Source organism: Hypomesus nipponensis, chromosome 25 (assembly GCF_054491055.1).
Source record: "Hypomesus nipponensis isolate SF chromosome 25, ASM5449105v1, whole genome shotgun sequence".
Lineage (NCBI taxonomy): Eukaryota > Metazoa > Chordata > Actinopteri > Osmeriformes > Osmeridae > Hypomesus > Hypomesus nipponensis.
This window is the reverse complement of record NC_140385.1, coordinates 13050001-13069909: the sequence shown is the minus strand read 5'-3', so window position 1 is coordinate 13069909 and position 19909 is coordinate 13050001. Positions and strand designations below refer to the sequence as shown.

Genomic DNA, 19909 nt, shown 5'->3' with positions numbered 1-19909 from the left:
AGATTTAATACAAATGCAGAACAAATTAGTTTTTTTGGAAGTTACATTAAATGACACCACATGAGGGATATGAAGAGATCCTTAGATTATAGTACAGCTTTCATTCTGGAGATATGAATACTGTACATTTGATTGCAAGAGTGGGAAGTTTTTAGGCAACAGGATACATAGCTAGGACATTAGCTAGACATTAGTCTATTTTCCTCCACCACAATAATATTGGTTAGAGAATCCTATATTTAATATGTAATAGTCAATCTCATCTTTAGGAATGAATTTGTTCAAAGAGTGTAGAGCGTAACATTAGTGAACACGCATGTCAAAATATCTTTACAATGAATTTATTCAAGTAAGGTAAACAGATCTTATGAAGAAGTTCAATTATGGGTTTGATATGAGATATTGGTTTCAATGAACAGAAATAAATGGTCTAACAAAGACAGAAATCGTACAGTCAATGATTACATCCTTACAAATCATAAACAGAGCTCACACCAATGCCATATCGGGGAGGAAAGCTTTAGCCATAATTATGTTTGATCAGTGGTTGATCAATGAGGTTGAGGGCGGTTCGCGCCAAAGGTCCATTTGAAGAATCTGAAGTCAAAGCGCAAGGTCATGTGAATGAGTCTGCGGGATCACAGTCAAGTCGCAATTAGAATTGCGTTTTTGGTTCTTCTGTTGAAATGTCCAGATAGTGTCGCGATCACTATAAAGTTGAATCTGAAGAGAATCTTGGCGACATCCTTTGGAACCGCAATCCTGATGGCGTTCATGCCATGGTTGGTTTCGTTGGAGTCCAAGATTGATGGTCATCTTAGAGCTTTATACAGTTCAGAGTTCGAGGGAAGACTTGTCTGGGGTCAGACGTTGATTGGGGGGAAGCTGGGTTCTCAACTCCCCCCTCCTTCTTTCACACCTATCAAAGGTGTGATCTGGTCTCTGGATAGTTCATAAGATATAATATTAATATCCAAATATTGTTCTGGACATCTTGGTACAATAAAATATAGCTGAATTTTTGTTTAATTATGATAGCTTTGTGTAGATACCAAGAATGACGTGGTTATCTTTCAGGAAGAAGGAGTAGTTACTAGAATCAAGATTTCAGTGAACACTACATTAAAACAAAGTAACAAACATGACACAAATATCCCTCATAATTCTCCACCTTGTACTCTTGTAGTAAAGGTGAAGTCTGAAGAACTTTCCTCAAAAGTTCCGATTAAGGTATGTTCTTTGTTCAACTGCCGCCAAAACGGATAGCAAATGATTGCTGGAGACGTGTCGTCTCAAGCAGGCCCTTTGAAGCTTGCAAGCTAGCAGAAGGGCAGAGATTGGGGAGCCCCCCCCTCCCCAATTCAATGGTTCCTTTGCATTGCCGTTTGGTGGGTAATCAGGATACTGAGAGTGTCACGAGGGCTGATAAGGTTTGTCTGATATGATTGAATCACTCTTCAGGTGTGGCAAGATGTTTGCTCCGTGTGGTCTGGCTGACCTCACTACATAAATGTAGGTATCAAAATTCACCAGCTGCATCATGGGCAATTCCAGAATTCTGTGTCAGACATCTTACTCAACGACTGCATCACGGGAACTGTGTTCGATCTATAATTTCAGGAATCTTTGTGTCACTGACTTCATCAAAGGCACTGTGCACTATCTATAGTTCCAGCAATCTGTGCATGTCTCACTGACATAAGGACCGACTGCATCATGAACACTAGAACACTAGTGCACTACTTTTTGTTAATAATACTTAAGCCCATTTTGATGCTTTTTCAAATCAGTGTTAAAGTACTCTACTATAGTACTCTAAAGATCCGTAGATGTTATAAAACACACTTATTACCAAAATTACATCTTTATTTCATGATGTTTCAAGAAAAAATTGCCCCAAAATGTAATGAAGAATTAACAGCGGCATGTAAATGTATTTGAATTGACCTTTTATGCACATGGCCCATATTCCACAAGATGATGGTATGAATTAGTTTATGTTCCATCTATAATTGTATCTACACAGTTTAAAAAACATTATTAGCAAACTTAGTTAAGGGGAACTGTCTTGGATTTATTTTTAAAACAAGGCAATCAACTAAATGAGTACCAAATGCAGAAGAAAATACATGTAGATCCCCAGAGCCATTTATCGTGCCACCATCAATCCTCCAGGAAACGTATGTGCTTACTAGCCTCCTTAGCCCTTGCAATGATGATCTTCTCTGCTTTGGAAATCAGCTAGAAACAAAAGGAGAAAAGAGACTAAAAAAAGGAGACACATCATAGTAGTTATTTTTGGAACATAAATTTAAAAAAGACAAACATTACCTTCTCTGTGCCCCTTTTCTTTTCCCTTGGTCTGTTCAACTTGACTTGGCGGTCCACCAAGATTTTCTGCCAGTATCTTTGTTCATGGTCCCCTGTAATCCATGAATTCCATAAATAAACTTTCAAGTCTGGGCTTCTATCAAAATCTCTCTAATATTGCCAGAAATCTGTGTGTGCGTGTACAAATTAGAATGATTTTAGCTTCCCATGATCAGCTCAAGAACCGGGCAATCTGCAAAATTCATATTTTGCCGGTGTCCTTTTCATAATTCAACAGAGTGCAATGCCACGATTGACGCTGTTTGGATACGCATTTTGACATTCAATTATGAAAAAACTAATCACCGCCAGTTTGGCTTGCTCTCTTCACTGCACTAAGCTAGCTTTCGCGAGCTGAAACAATATGGATATAACTAGGGCTGTAAGTAACAATTATTTTAATAATCGATTAATCTGTTGATTCTTTTTTCGATTAATCGATGAATCGGATTTATTTAAAAGCATTAATTTCCAACCCTTTATTCAAAAACAGAACTGACAGTTTAAATTCACAGTGCAATCTTCAGAATGTGCACAAACAGGCACACAATTTTGAAAAGGTTGAAAATTAAAAGGTAGTGGAAGTATGCCAGACTTTATTAGAATAGTCTGTGTACATTTAAGATTTTTTATTTTTTTTAATGTTGTTACGATTTGCAAGTATTAAGCTATTTTGAAAGATTTTTGATTTTCTATCATTTTATTTGACTTCATTGAAAAAGTAAAGGCTGTGGAAGTTTACCAGACATTGTTAAGATACTCTGGTGTCTGAGGTTTTATATTCCTAAAAATATAATAAAAGTCTACATTTTTATATTCCAAAAAATATTATAAAATTCTAAAAAAAATTGCCACTGCTCCTGGTAGTACCTGTGCCGAATTTTACTTGTGTGACTCATACAGCGGCTGTGTCTGTAGCACCGCACTTTGCATCTCCCACTCCTCTGTGGTAGGGATGGGCGTGGTTAATCGAATATCCGGATATCCTAAAGTTAGTATTCAAATACTTTTTTAGAAAACTTATGAGCGTAGTAAAAAAAAAAAGAAAAAAGATAGGCTACGTGACCCTGCGTTCTGCTGCGAGTCTCCTTTCATTTGGCGCTACAAAGCTTAGTGTCCTGGCTAACCTCGCAGCAACTTCAGTTCCTTCAGTCTTTTTTGCAGTGTAGTCCGTGCTCCCTCTCCTGCATGTTTATATGCTAATTTTCCTGAATAAAAATGTGTAGGGCTAATGCAGTTGTGGCTTTTACATTTTTTTACCAGTAACCATTTAGCGTAATCGGCTATTCATATTTGCATTGTATCCTATAGGATTCCGGTTCCAAGTTAAGTTCATATGCAATATTTCTACATGTGTGTCTTTTGTTTTTTTTAAGGATAGCCTACCCAATGTGTTTAATTTCTTCCAATGTATTTTTTCACTTTTTATTTCACATAATTAGAGCCTAAGCGCTATTCAGCCAATTTAAGAGACTACTTCTGAAGTTAATTGTCTTTTCGTCATGTTAATAAATGTCTTAATAAACTTAATAAAAATAGATTATCTGGATATTCGAAAATCATTTAGGATACTATTCGAATAGTGAAATCATTTCAAATCCCCATCCCTACTCTATGGTGTAGTGAGCAGTCCCAGTCACGTAGCCCTGAGGGTACATCCATCTGTGGTGAGGGCAACATAGGATACCTTATATAATTAGTTGACAATGTCTCTTTTCCTGTTCATAAAGATCCGGCACAATCTTCATACTGAAGTGGATCTGCGAGGGGATTTTGTAGCGTGGCTCAAGCACCATCACCATATTTAAAGCCATTGTTTTTTTCACAACAGAATATGGCCTCATGTCTGCAGCAATAAACATCCCAATACATTTGGTGATGGCTTTAGCCCGGTCTGATTAGGCGGCAAAGGGCTGCTTAAATGCCACGGTGAGAAGTTGTTGTCTTTTTTGCTCCTGCCACTAAAACACCAGGGTGATGACGCTTTAAATGTGTGGCCATGCTTGAGGTTTTTCCACATTCATACGACTTCCTTTTGTTACATGTGCAGGGCACATTTGTTACAATGCAGGGCATGTTGAGAATCAACATTAACATGAAAAGTAAACAACCCCTATATTTTTTTTTTATTAAACACGCATTTGTCTTTTCACTTTCTTTTCACCGCAACTCTGCATTGATAACCAATTCTACTTAAAAAGTAACAGCAGCAAAACCGTATTTACACTGTGGCGGTTAAACTTAGCAATTGATCCACAGATCACACGTGGGCTGAACCGTGGAGGGTGGTCTGTACGGATCAACTATGATCCACACGCACACTTTGTGATGTATAAAGATTTACTTGACGTGAGAATGTGCGGTCCGTCACGGAAACTTTTGAGCAGACGTGAGAATGTGCGGTGGTCCGTAAAGTCTCGTCTGGCTGTGTAACGTGGCAAATTCAAACTGAAAAGTGCCGAAACTCACCAAATATTACAAAATAAACTTTCCACTACTACGTTTATGACATTGACTATTCAAAAAACATATTAAAAAAAAAAAGTAAAAATAAAATTGATCATTAATGTGGATGATCACATCAAAATGCCAAAACGTGAAATGCTATAGGGGCCTAAACAGCCTTCTGTTTAATCCCCCACCACTTAATAACTTCTGTTAAACTTGAGGGTGTCATTTAGCGACTTACAGTAAGTACAGGGACATTCCCCCCGAGGCAAGTAGGGTTAAGTGGACACAACGTTATTTGGCATAGCGGGGAATCGATCCAGAAACCTTCTGATTACTAGCCCGACTCCCTCACCGCTCAGCCATCTGACTCTCTAATAGGCAGGCCTGACGACAGGCCGCCAAACAGGACACATTTTCTCGCCTCCACACTTGGTTGTCAGAACCTCGATCTCACAGTCACCGTATTTCTTTGAATAAACGCAGCAGAGTTTAACGTTCATTTTTGGTGAGGCGGTTCTTCGAGGGCGGCGTTTATTTAAAGAAATACGGTAATTCAGACAAAGAAATGACCTCAGGAGTGCATGACCTCAGGAGACCTCAGTCCATCTGCATATTCATTTATGGGAGAAGGCAAGGCGGGGTCAGTGGCTCGTTCACGTGCGGTCAATCTCATGTTGATGATTACGTCACATTGCGATTTATAAAGGAAAGGTGCGCAGGACCTGGCGTACGACCGGTTTTATACATGTGAATATTTCTGTGCGTAGGTACTTTGAGTTTTGGCCGTACGCCATCTTCTGGTATAAAAGCTGCGCAATCCTTTATACATGAGGCCCCAGGTGCATTGCAGACAGGCACTATTCATACCACTTTTGCCTCCTTGGTCGTTTACTTGAGGCAAGTAAGTGACGAGAATAGATGAGGTTGAACAAGTATTTCAGAGATGACAGAGGATTTCAATTGTGACATGAGAACAGTACCAAAGCCATTGAGAAGAACTATCATCACCAGCTGCATCACGAGCACTGCACCATCTATAATTCCAGATATCTGTGTGTGTCAACGACATAATTGTGGGGACTGTGTCCTGTCTGTAATTCCAGGAATCTGTGTATATGTGCCATCAATTTAACGTCATCTACACGTGTCTCGCAAAGGGGCTAATATTAACCAAATCAAAAATCTGCCTTAACGTTAAGAATCTTAAGATACATTTTAATTGGTTTTGTAACGTTGGATAAAACGGTGGACCACCCTTAAAAGGTGCAATGTCCACTTGAACCTGTCCAATGAATTATGCACAAGCAGTCTGTTACATTCCCAAATATATTTTGAGGTGCACAGATTACATTTCGGGAAAATATGCAACCTAAATGCCTGCAATTTTGAGCCAATTTCAGTGTTTGGTTCAGTGGGACATTACAAGAAGATTTCAGTAGCTTTGGCTACATTTTGGCTGTACAAAAAAAGTCCAAGATGGCAGACTTGATGGATTCAGGCAGGAAGACTCAGTATTAATGGCCCAATCCCAATGTCCTCCCTAAACCCTAAACATTCACAGACTTAATTGATGTCACCTGGTGAGATTGAGTGCAAGACCCTGCAAGGCCTCAAAATGCTATAAATATGAATGGGACAGCCCTTTGCAGCAGCATTATCTGCAAAATTGTAATGTTGGATCACATTTGATGACAGAATATTTGCAATTTATCATCATAGGAAAAACTACCCACAGTTATGGCTATATGAACCATCTGTGAGATTTGTGTTTTAACAGAGTTGTAGTACTTGAGACCGGTGTTGGTCTCAAGACCACTTTTTGAAGGAGACTGCATTTGTACTCGGCCTGTCTCGGTCTCAGACAAAAAGGACTCTGGATTTTATTTCAAGACCGGTCAAGACCAACTGCGGGAATATCACTAAATTGCCTGTGCATTATTCTATTTTTTTAATCATTTGTGGCCAAGCCCGAAGTGGCGAAGCCACCTAGAGGGTTTCTACTTATTATTATTGGTGGCCAAGCTGCAAAGCGGCAAAGCCACTTAAGTGACCTTTTCTTATTGGGGGTGTGCTTGCCTTCAGCAGCACAAACAATTGTAATCTCACATATATATTTATTGTGAGAATGCTGTTAAGCACTATTGTTTGCTAGGCAAATTTCTGTTATTCTCCTTGCTTCACGGACAAAACTTTCACCATCATCCTTCTGCAACAAAGTGTCGCCGTGTTTGCTTGTATCGGCCCTACTGCTGTATGTTTAAATCCCAAGAAAGCCGAGTAAATGCACTCAATGGTAGGCTACATCTGCTACTGCTATCCCAACTATAATTTCAGCTGTTAAAACAATAATATTCTTGTTATGACTAGCTAGCCTACTTCTTCTCCCGTTTAACAGTTCAGCTTTCAACTTCTCCCGCATTGTAGGCTATTTTAGCTCTTAGCTTTGTTAGATCATGCAGTTCAGCTTCCACACTGCCTCTTTTGTGTGACTCACACATTTTTGAAATTCATTCAGCTTATAACTTTCCACTAAATTTTCACTATTTTCAGCTTTTATAGCATGGTCAGCTATCCCCATTCAGGTTTTCAGCATTCTCACTGCTGTTTCGCAGGAACAGCTTTTTCTAGTTGTGAGAATGCTGTTAAGCATTCTCACTATTGTTTTCCTGTTTCTCTTTATTAGTATTATTGTTGGAATGCTGCTTCAGCATTCCAAGTATTGTTCTTTGAATCTTTATTCAACTTCTTATTATTCTATTTCTTCCGCGCCACCTTTCAGCGCCTTCAAATCTTCAGCTATTACAACCGTTCAGCTATCAAAAAATTCAGCAGTTTCAGGCTATGTTTGCTATGACTTTTCAGCTTTGTACCTCTTATGCTTGAATTAATATAATATATATATATATATTAACATGGGTTTCCAATGGAGTTTTCTTTCAAATCCTCTCAAACTTCTTAAAACTTCTTCAACTTCCAAATCCTCCTTCTTCCTCAATCTTTCAGCTAGAGCCACCATTTAAACTTTAAAACGTTGATGAAACCCTAAACTATTTTTATATCATTCTGCTTTTTGATATCTATTCAACTTTTTTTTATATCACTGATTATGTTTCATGACTTTTTCAAACCGTTTCTGAGATTTACATGGGTGTTTACGAGAAAGCCCAGAGTGCAGACTGAATCGCTTAGAGCGGAGGGGAGCTTCGGATGTCGTTGAAAACATATTTCTAGTTTGCCACCATTGCCACAATTTTCGCTCTTCATGCTTCGTTTTTGGATCAATAGATAGCTAATTTTGTGCTGGTTGTAGACAGTTGTCTGTGGAATCTAAAAGACTTACACATTTGTTCAGAGCCCCACGAAAGCGAGACAAAGTCCAACTCTCGCCCCATAGAGTCCAATGCAAATGTGGCGACAAATTCGTCACAGAAAACTACAAGATTTATAAACTGCCGTTATAGTCGTATTCCGCACAGATATAAAAATGACATCTCTGGTTTCTGCAGAGTCTTGGGTCTCGGAAAATATCTTTATTTTTTGGATTGGACGTATAGTTTTGCGTCTACGTTAACTTGTTTGAGGTGTGGATTCTTGCTAAATTTCTGGTATTCTCTGCCCTCAGCGCGTTAGCAGCCATAGCTGCACCATCACCGTGGCAACCACACAAACAAGCGCCATTCTCTTACACAGGTGATTGGTATTAGCTGATTAGTGGAGACACAAGACAAGCGATTCAGCCAACTCGTCTCATTAAAAGACTAAGAGCGCCACAACACAGCAAGTTTCATGTCTCCCATTCCAACCATCTAGCGCCACCAATGGGTCAAAGCTGAAGGTGTGTTTACACGTTGAACCATATACCCCATTGTCCAAAACGAGGTATCGTTGGATTCCCTGGATCAAGACGAGTTCAACGCACTCTACGACATCCCACGTGAGAGCATAACTCCATTTGTGCGATTGTCACCAAACTTGGGTTCCATCGTTCCCACGAGGGGCAGAGGAGGCCTGTGGTGTTATACCAGAAAAAAAAACAGTTTGAACACTCTTGTACTTTGGAACGCAAACAGATATTTCAACCAAACTTGGTGTGTTGCAATGAGTGCCACAGGTTATTGTGACTTAATTGTTGCGCAAGTGCTATGGAGGCCATGTCCTGCTCTGGATTGCTTGGCCCCTCCATTGCTGCTTGCAGCTATATTTACTACTACTTACTACCTACTACTACTACCTACTACTACCTACTACTTACTACCTACTACTACCTACTACCCACCTACTACCACCTACCACCACCACCACCTACTACCACCACCTACTACCACCACCACCACCTACTACCACCACCACCTACTACTACCACCACCACCACCTACTACCACCTACTACACCTACCACCTACTACACCTACCACCTACTACACCTACCACCACCACCACACCTACCTACCACTACCACCACCACCACCTACTACCACCTACTACACCTACCACCTACTACACCTACCACCACCACCACACCTACCTACCTACCCACCTACCAACCACCACCATCACCACCACCACTACTACTACTACACATCTTCTGCCCTGGGAGTCTATGGCAGCCCCTAGAACCGTATTGTCAGAAGTTGTGAAATTTGGCACATTCTTTGGGATCAGTCCCCTCAATGTCACCAAGTTCCATGTCTCCCATTCCAACCATCTAGCGCCACCAATGGGTCAAAGTTGAAGGTGTGTTTACACGTTACTTTTGAACCATATGCCCCATTGTCCAAAATGAGGTATCGTTGGATTCCCTGGATCAAGACGAGTTCAACGCACTCTATGACATCATACCCAGTTCCATAGATTCTCCACCATTTTGAATGTAAAGAAAAAGCGTTTTTTCGCTACTCCTCCTACAATTCTTGTCGAATCGTCTTCAAAATTGCCACAGATGATTTTCAGACCAAGCCTCACAAAAATTATCGCATCAAATTGATGTGGCTGAATTGGTGGCCGCCATTTTGAATAACGTTTTTTTGCTACCTCTCCTACAAAGTTTGTCCAATCTTCACCAAATTTGGCACAGATCATCTTCAGACCAAGCCACACAAAATACATCACATGTTTTTTTGATTATTTAAACCTTTTGACTGGAACAGCCAAACCAAGTCGTCAACCAAGCCACCATAATAGAAGTGAGGTCATATCTCAGCCTTTCTTTACTGCATTGACACCAAAATTGGTATAGGGACAAGGGACCCTGTTGTAAAGAAGTCCAAAATAGGTCATGCCATTTCACCTCTAGGTGGCGCTGCAATAGGCAAAAACTTGGCACCAATTATCTTCAGATCAAGCCTCAAAAACGTTTTCACAGGGTTTTTGATTTTTAAAACGGTTTCCTGTAAAGCTGATCAAAGGCAGCGATGAAGCTGCCAAAACAGGAAGTGAGATCATATCTCAAGAAATATTTGCTGAATTGACATCAAACTTGGTAAAAGTGTTCGGGACCCGGTTCCAAAGAGGTCCACAAAAGGTTGTGCGATCCCGTGTCTGACATGTTAAATAGTGATACCAGCTGAATTGATGTGGCCGCCATTCTGAATGAATAAAACGTTTTTGGTGAATATTAAAAATTCACCTAATTTGGCAACAGATTATCTTCAGACCACAATCACTGTAACATGTCAAAATAGAACTGAATTACAGCTGTTTAAACTTGGGCCAATTTTGACCACACTTGCCACAGGAAAAACTGCTAACATTTTTACCCAGTAACTGAAATCTGATTTCCAGCACTGAGAATAGATCACTAGGATAAATTGGTGTCCTGGAAACATCAACGTCACAGGTTCAAATCCAGCCAAAGCTGACAAGCTTGTCATGTCTCTGATTCTCTGTTTAGCGAGACTGTAATCCACTGCATAGGAAGCCAGGTACACCGCAGTCACGAGATGTCGAAAGTTTCTTCTGGGTCATCTGACCTGCTTGGCCACCATATTGCTGCTTGCAGCTATATTTACTGTTATTGGATTTAAAACGTGATAATTCAAATGCAACCCATACTTCACTTGTTTCTGATTTGAAATTACCTATCACCCCTCCACACTCCCAAAGGTTAATGAGGGAGATGGGTAAAACAGTGGCTTTCTGAAGATCAATAATTAGATTTTTATAGTTAGATTTGATTACCTGAACCACAAAGATTTTACAATATCGTCCAAAAAAATAACACAGCAGTGTGTAAATTCTGCAAAGAGAGGCTCACTGAAACGGCTGAGACTAGGCCTCCATCAAACTTTTACTGACATTTAGAAAGAAAACATTCAAAAAGGTAAAGCTAAGTGTAAGTGATGCTAACAAAGCAATCTACCTAACAAAGCTACCTGCAATCTGCCTCTCTTCCCCCTTTACCCAAAGAGATTTAGCGAGTATTAGTTATCTATGTAAGTTTCAGTTGCTTGCCAGCTTTTGTTTGTGATAAACAATGACGAGCCAGGCCACAAAAAGCTATTTAGCTAATGATGAATATAAAGTTAAGTCAACGTTAACTTATGTCAGCTGCATACCTCTCCCAACTAAATAAAGCACGTTAAGTTAAACGTGGTTAAACAAAGTTAAACGCCGTAGCACCGCGCTCCTTCACTCCTTCACTCGTGAGAGAGATGTGAAATCAGAGACCGAGTACTAATGCGCCTCCACTTCGATGAAGAAAAAAAACATAAAATAGGTTGCTTTGCCTGGCCATAAGCACACAGCACTACTTTAAAAGTGCCGATTTTCAGTTCAAATAAACAGTTACAGATCAAATCAAACTTTCAGGCTCCTTCCAAACTTGTTTGTTTACTATTCTTCTTCTTTCTTCTCTCATAAGGAGGTTTGCCAGGACTTCTCTTGTTTCCAGGCTTCTATTGGTAACCCCCGTGTTTTCATGTCACAACGCTATGAATTGTGCACTGGCAATTCCCTTAGGAAAAGTCTGCGAGAGAGCCCTTGTGCATTTAACAATTTGACAGTGGGACAGGAGTAAGACCTCACTGAGAAAGTGTTGTTTTTGGCAGCCTGTTTTAATTTTAGTTTTAGTCTAGTCTTTGAGTCAAGCTGTCATTTTATTTATTAGTTTGTCATGTTCATACTCTTTTTAGTCTAGTCAAATTTCAGTAGACTAAAAGTCTGAGCATTTTAGTCTAATTTTAGTCAGACTTATCCATGACTATTTTCGTCTAGTTTTAGTCGACGAAAACTGATAACATTAAGTGTAGTTTAAGTAAATGAAAATTGTATTTTAGTATATTTTTTTATCAAAACAGAAGTAGTCTAAGCAGTAGTCTCGAGAAGCATGTCAATGCCAAAACCATTTGTTTAATGTAGGCCTATTAGTCTAGAATAAGGTATTCAAAGTCATGTTCTTGGTGCCAAATTCAGGTCACTGTGATTACTATGTGAATGACAAAACTAGCTACAGTATTTGGCCAACAAGGGATGCTTAGTACACATGCAGTCAGCCAGGTAGGAAGAACCCACTTTAGACTCTCTCATACAAACAAATACACACGCACACAAACACAGTAGCTACACATGGTAACCCACTTTACACTCTCTCACAAACACACGCTACTCAAACACGTTTGTCTCAGCTCCAGTGGCTAACGTCTAAAGCTAATGTTAAAATGAGACACATTAAGCACAGCCTCATGAGTTAGCTAATAATAATAACGTGATTAAACGGGACAAAATAACGTTATAACATTTTGTTCCGTTTTTATTTTGTAAACTACATTGTCTCGTTTTTATTCGTCAACAATATTGCATTATACATTTAATTATAGTAATCGTCACATCACCAGAATTTACGTTGCGTCTCGTCTTGTTTTCGTCACTTGAGAAAGGTTGATTGGCGACAATATTTAGTCCTAATTTTCGTTGACGAAAGCAACACTACAGAGAAAGTGCTTCAAAGTCCTTGAGTATGGACATTGGGATTGGGCCCAAGTAAAACATTTTTATTAAGAATAAATACATACATTGGGTTGGAAAATATGGTTTTGCTCACACCGGTTCTCTGCCAACCCAACTGATACTGTCTGGACATCCGAGGCAGAGAGCTGTGATACACATTCCCCCAAGGTAGAAGAGAAACAGATCCAAGTTGGATCTCTGAACATGTTTTTAAGTACACAGATTCCTTGTCGGAATAAAGATGTTGTTCTACATCTCTTTTAAGACAATGTGAGTATCTCACTGAATACCAGCAACGTATAGCCATGCCTCTGACTAACCTGCACAGGCTGTGGACAAATCAGAAATAGCAGTGCATTCTTTGGAAAATTGGAATGGATGACCGTCCTGCAATTTTCACACTTTTGCAAAGTCAACCATTAGGCCTGAGTGGACCCTTTGGTGGGCTGGTTCTGGCCCGCTGGCCATATACTAGGGCTGTCAAAATGGCTGAAAAACACACATGGGATGTTTGATGTTATGGAGTTATAGAGCTGCGGTTTCTTTCAAAACATACAAATTACCAAAATCTTAAAAGTGCTGTGTGGCACTTCGGTTTCTGGAGTATCTAAGGCTAGATGTTTTTGAAGTAGTCTTCTCATGCCAAAGACTTGTTGAGAACGTCAGTTGAATGACAGTTTTCCATTTTGTAAAAAGATCCTCTACAATCCCCACTCTCTTATAAAAAACAAAATACAAAAATAAAATTTACAACGCAGCCGGGCTGCATCAATGGGTTAAGCTGGATAGACTAACAAAAACAATGTGTCAGCTACATCATCATGTCTCGCACACTTCCAGACACAAAATTCGAATGGTCCTTTTGCATTTTCTTTTCAGATGAATATTCAAAATTCAAATTCTGTATTAAACACACCTGCTTTAAAAAGTCCACATAACACTGTGGAGTCAGATAATTTGGGAAGACGGGTGACAACAAGCATCAAATAAAGTATTTAAGGCTAATAATAGATAATAGAATAGGCTAATAGAAAGACTAATAGTTACATTTACAACTAAGACTGGCTTTCAGTCAGAAATTAAAGCTGGTTACAAAGTAAATAGTGTGGAGCATGAACCAGTTTTCATGGCAGTCCATTATTGAAACAGATGGAAAATGACTGAAATGTAATGATACATTTGAGGTATATAAAGATGTATTTAAAAAGAATAAGATTTAATACCAGAAAGGATTTCCAGATGCCAGTTGTGCTTTTTTTGGAGCTCTTCATTTGCGTTGATTATAGCCTTGGCATCTTCTGGAGACTTGAAGCGGACATGACCCTCAGCATCTCCCTCCACGATATCCACATAAACCACAGGTGAAACTTCCGAGAGTACCTCCTGTACAATAATTGTCGGAATTAATTGTCTAGCATACACACAAATTAAACGTATTTCCAAGCATATGTTGACAACCATTTTTATCAATTAACCCCATGTCCCCCAAGCCCAAAATATTTTTAGACTAACTTCTATCTGTATCTACCTTTAAATGCCTTGTATCAGCCTATGTAAGTTGGGCTGCAAAGATGTGTTAGGTTTGTGCACTGTACATCTCATTTAGCCAGCTCTACAAGGTGATCAGAGGGATTGATACACCCTAACCACTAATGCAAATCGATTATAAAGGGCTTATATTAAATGTAGGATTTGGATACAGGCAATATTGGATATAGACACACTAAGATGTACTAAATATAGACATGCTCAAGCCCTTACAGCTCATTTAAATAATGCTTAATTCCTCCTGAAAAGTGATTACATTGAAAGCTATTGCATCATGTATACTTGCATGCCTTTGGTATGTCATAGAATAAACAAACTGAAAATAGATTAATTATAGGTCATTCTACAAATATATTGTAAAATGGCCTTGACACACTTGTTTGGTACCCCTTAGAAAAGCTAATAAATTATTGGATTATAGTGATTTACCAAACCAAATTGTTTCTTTAATTAGTATCACACGTCTTCAATCTGGCAATCAGTTATTCAGCCCATTTAGACCTTGTCCATACAAATACGTTTTCATTTTAAGACACATCTTTTTCTCTCCGTTTTGGCCTTCCGCCCCCGCATTGCTTTTTGAAAATGCACTCCAAAGTGTATACATTTGAAAACAACGTTGTATCGCTGTTTTGGCTCCTCTCCAGTTTGTGTCTTACATTTTACTCATGTGCAGTACAGACACAAACTTTTTAAGACGCGTGGATGAGCAATGTTTGGAAAACGCTAGTGGGAATGGAGAGCGTTTTTGAAACAACAACGCATTTTTCAAATGTGTCTGGATTAATGTAGACGTAGCTTTAAATGGAAGGAAGTAGTTACTGTGCCGTTTGGCACCTTTGTGGTCACCACACTGAACATGAACCAGAGAAAGCAAAAGCAAGAGTTGTCTGAGGAGATCAAAATGAAAAATGTACACAAGCATGGTAAAGGCTACAAAATCAAGCAGCTTGATGTTCCTTTGAAAACAGTTTAAAATATTATGAAATTCAAGGTCAAATGATTCCTGAGTCTTCAGACAGGGACATTACTTTACTGACACGAAATGATCGCTACATGGTGCTTTTTGCACAGATGCAGTAAAATATAATTTATTTGCTACAGGATTTCACGCAAGTTGTGGATTAGACTGCAGTTTGTCTATAAATGTGTATCCCGACATTATCAAAATGTTACAGTCGGCTGACTGATTGGGTTGTTGTCCCCAGTCAAAAGTATAAACACACAAGGACATCCAATATTTAAAGGTGTAATTAGATCCAGTTATCCTGGCAAAACATTTAACCTATTGTTCTTTGTTTTTTGTCAGAACAAGTTTGGAAATTCTAGTCTTGTACAATGTCTATTTTTTTTATGTAGGCTCCTGTCACATTGGGACTTCAGTTACAAGTGTGTATGGCGGGTTACGCAAGAGTGGTAGGCCTTGCGCATGTGTAAAACTTCAAGAAAAGGCTCAAGACGCACTTGTTCTGGGAGTACAACGGCACTTAGGAATGCCTGATTGGACCTGATGTTAGTTTCTTCCAGGATCACAATGACTCTTAATGAGAGACTTGAGGGGTCTTGTAGGTTATGTTGTGGGCTCGAAAACCCTATTTTTGGATATAGGCCCTTGATGGGGTTAGTTCAGGACACTGGCCCCGGGTAAGGGACGAAGCACTCTCGAAAAACCCCAGGCTGAGTGCGAGGAGCTAGCTGAGTCATTGTCCTGGGCAAAACATCCTGGGGTGGTTGTTTCCTTGTGTGGGACTCTTCTGATTTCCCGATAAAGTTATCTTTAATAGGATGTTCTGTCTCCGCTAGAGTACTCTGTAGCTGTGTACCAGATAAAAAAGCCAGATCAGGCTGACATAGGAACCAGCCCGCCCGCATAAACTAACCCTTGGGACCTAGCAATGACCCAAACAAACAGCCCCCATCTGTTGATCAGTGACCAAGACTGATTGCCAACATGAAGCCAAAATTATTTGTGTGACGTGTATGACCTGTATAAATATCGGCTGTTCCATTTCCAGTCAGACTTCTCTAGCTAAGACGTCTCGCAAATGTAACTTCCAGTTCTTGGTGCAAAACAAAGCAAGCTTTTGTAATCCGATTGATGACTCAAAGCCTATTTCTTGAACTATTGAAGTAACCTTGAGACCCTTTGAAAGTCCACCACAGTTAGTTATAACAAAGTTAACTCTTGTACTCGCTGTGAAATATTTTACTGTTGATTTTTCTTCTATAGATACAGTCTTGCACTTTTTGGGGTTCATGTTGTTTTAATTTGTAACTTGTATAACTTCATGCTCTCATAGCAACAGTTCCGTAAGCTTAAACCTGCTTGGGAGCAGGTTTATTTTATGTAAACACGATTAGATTGAGGCTTTACAAGCAGAGGTGGTACAGGAAGTCTGTCACAGACATGTCTTGTCCGTTTTTACTACAGGAACCTGTTGCAGAAGGTGCAAGAATAATTAGCAGAATTGAACATGAAACCAAATTAATAGCTCACTGCGTGATAGATAGGCTTCTTAAGCACAGCTATACTTTGAGAGGATAGCCTATTGTTTTTTTTGTGAGGGTGTCATTTAAATCATAAATTTGTTGAAACCACATCATATGACATTAAAGATGATAAATGAAAATATGAAAGTATGAAAATACTAGCTGTAATAAGCGATAAAACGTGTGGTCACTACTTTACATTTAATTTGGTCTGCTACTTTTTGACAATATTGGAATGTTGGAAAAGCAAAAGCAAAGACTGATTTCTATCAAATATGGAATAAACAATGGTGGATGGCAGTTATTTCAGAGGAAATTGTACATTGTTTTTTGTAGAGAGGTACCAACAAATTTGGACACGTCGGTATATAGAAATTAGGGCTGATTTAGGAAAATATGCTAAATGCGATTATTTTGAGTAATATTAATTGCGATTTAATATGCGATTATAAGATAATAAATAAATTTAGATATATACTACTGATCTCCAGTCAGCAACATAACACAAAGTTCAGAAAAATTAAGGAAAACATACCTGCCTATACTTCTTCGAAAATATTTTGATGAATCGAATCAAAACTTGGCTAATAACATGTGCGTTGCACTTTCTTAACTAAAGCTAGCTAGCTACCGTTTTGGGGAAAAAAACTTGCTGATGTGGGCTGTCTGAGATATTTAGAACTCACGCATGAAAAAGGTTAAATCTTAAAAGAAAAACAAACACTGTCTGAACATTTCTGATCCAGTCAGTAGCCTAACAGAAACATAATGGCACTGACAGCCAGTCTGTGTCTGTGACAGCCATACAGTTTGTGTATATGTGTATCACTGAGGGACATTATATATTTCGTGATGAACGCTGCTAATGCTTGAGTAATTTCGTACATGAATATGGAGTTAGGCTTTAAACATTTTGATTAGTGATCCTGTCGGGTGTTATCTGTCTTATTTGACACACTGGTGTTCAGCATTTCAGCTATGCATCGTACATGGCTTTGTGTTTTTTTTTTTTTGGGCCGAATTAGGTTGGTGGTGTTGCCCCGTGAGGTAACAACATTAGCCAGGCAGGTTTTCCACCATACTTGACACTGCGCAGCATCTTTTTTAAAGGAAAAATTGGCAAAGTGTCTGTAGTGTCAGGTTCTGTCGAGCCTGGGGCCATCGTAAAGGTAAAGTGTAACGTGCACCAAAGTAAAATCTCAGCCTTTGCGATTACAAAATCTGGTTTTGTCACATCGCAATATAATCGCAAATGCAATGAAACGTTCAGCCCTAATAGAAATACATCTATATTATATAGTGGTGGGCCATTATTGGCGTTAACGTGCTGTGTTAATGTGAGACTCTTATCGGGCGATAAAAAAAAATATCGCTGTTAATCGTCGTCGTCGTCGTCGTCGTCGTCGTCCGCGACTCGCTGTTAATCTATTCTCAAAATTGGGTTGGGAGCTGGGTCTACACTACGCAAGCTATGATGACTTTCACCTTGATATTTTAGCGCGGATGTATACCTAGCTGAATTGCACTGTAGGGGGCGAGAACGAGTCTTCGAACCTGTGTGTATGCCTTGTGTATGAAATTACCACATCAAACGTGACGTGCTAACATGGATGCAGCTATGAAGCAGCTTGTTGTTTGCAAATTGTTCCACTCTCAAATACCACCTAAACACAAAGCATCCCTTAGCTAATGCGGAAGATGCTGGGCCAAGCACTGACATAGCGCAGGGGAAGAGTTGCCGCAGAGAATGTCTAATATAGAGAGAACTGCCACTCTCGGGAAACTTCCGGGTTCTGAACTGGTTGAAGTTCCATGTGAGGGCGCTAACGAGCGAGTGCAGAATGAATGGAGGTCTATGGAGCGGTACCCCTCAAAATCCACTTTTCTCAGGATATAATTTTTAGTCTAGTAATTTGAATTCTGAATTCGAAACGGGAGGCAAAAATAATACACACTGCCGGCTGTTAGATTGTTTTAAAGTCGCCTTTCTGTTCTAAAAAGCTTTTGAAAATGTCATTGACGTCATACACATCGTACGACAAGAGCTACTGCTTGACGGCAAGCTCTGGTCACTTACTTTTTTCTCTCAGGGCATCGACAACACAGCTGACAGGTTAGGCTCTCCCTGTCAATACACATGCTTGAAAGAGTTTTGGCTTGCTAATGTTGTTGCTAATGTTGCTAATGCTCCGACATTCTGATTCCGCTTCGGATGCCATCAAGCGGGAGCTCTGGTCGTATCAGTCCTTTACTAACCAATCAGCATTCAGTAGCAGAATGCTAGCGTGTTATGGGCAACAACGACTCACCATGTAAGAAATCAAAAAGACATAAGTACTCGTTCATTCAATTTTCGACCTATAATCCATGTTGAACATGCACAAACTACAATCAAAACGGATATTTTTCAACGACAATCAGGCGAAAGAGACAAATTTATCCGTTTAGCTCCATAGACTCCCACTCAACATGCACTCGCTCGCGATCACCCCCAGTGGAACTCTGGTGGAACTGCAGCCAAATTCGGTACAATGGGGTTTAATAGGGAGTGGCAAGGCTCTCCTTAAACAGGCTCTGGTTGCCGTCAAATTATGTTTGAGTGCAACCGAGGCAAGTCCGTCAGCACAGCTTTATCAGACAAGATAACTAATCTCCTCGCTCACATGGCTTGACAAACCCGTTGTCAAAGACTTACTTTAGGTCATTATTTTGGTAGCACACATATTCTGAAAGCCTTTGGCGGAATTCAAATTAGCTATTTTAATCTAGATTAATTCCAAGATTACAGTGAGATTAATCTAGATAAAAAAAAAAAAATCTATGTCCACCACTAATATTATAATACATGTACATGTATTATATTACATGTATTAAGGATTTTCGGTCGTCACATTTTGTCATACCTTTATACACTTTCTCCCAGGTAAAGGCATTGTGTGTGTTATCTTCACAATGACTCCAGACTCAAAGAGAGGCCCCTTTGGTTTGTCCTTAACAGCTTCTTCACTCTCTTCAACTACAGGACAAGGACAAAAACAGAACATTACGAAATGTCTTAATTCTAGGTGCTGCCAAACTAACACAATTCACCGATCTGAAAATTACAT

At 39.4% G+C, this 19909-nt stretch overlaps 1 protein-coding gene across 2 annotated transcripts in view; it reads right to left on the bottom strand.

Moving 5' to 3' along the window:
* Positions 1 to 2053: 2053 nt before the first annotated feature.
* Positions 2054 to 19909, bottom strand: part of larp7 (La ribonucleoprotein 7, transcriptional regulator) — a 70298-nt gene continuing 52442 nt past the window's right edge. The window contains exons 10-13 of one of the 2 annotated variants that reach the window (XM_084691365.1): positions 19706 to 19818; positions 13988 to 14147; positions 2332 to 2423; positions 2054 to 2241 (exon numbers count right to left, since the gene is read on the bottom strand). In XM_084691365.1, coding sequence (XP_084547491.1) covers positions 2164 to 2241; positions 2332 to 2423; positions 13988 to 14147; positions 19706 to 19818 — 443 coding nt within the window. In that variant the 3' untranslated portion in view covers positions 2054 to 2163. The remainder of the gene's footprint in view (positions 2242 to 2331; positions 2424 to 13987; positions 14148 to 19705; positions 19819 to 19909) is intronic. The other variant, XM_084691366.1, reaches the window with a different exon arrangement.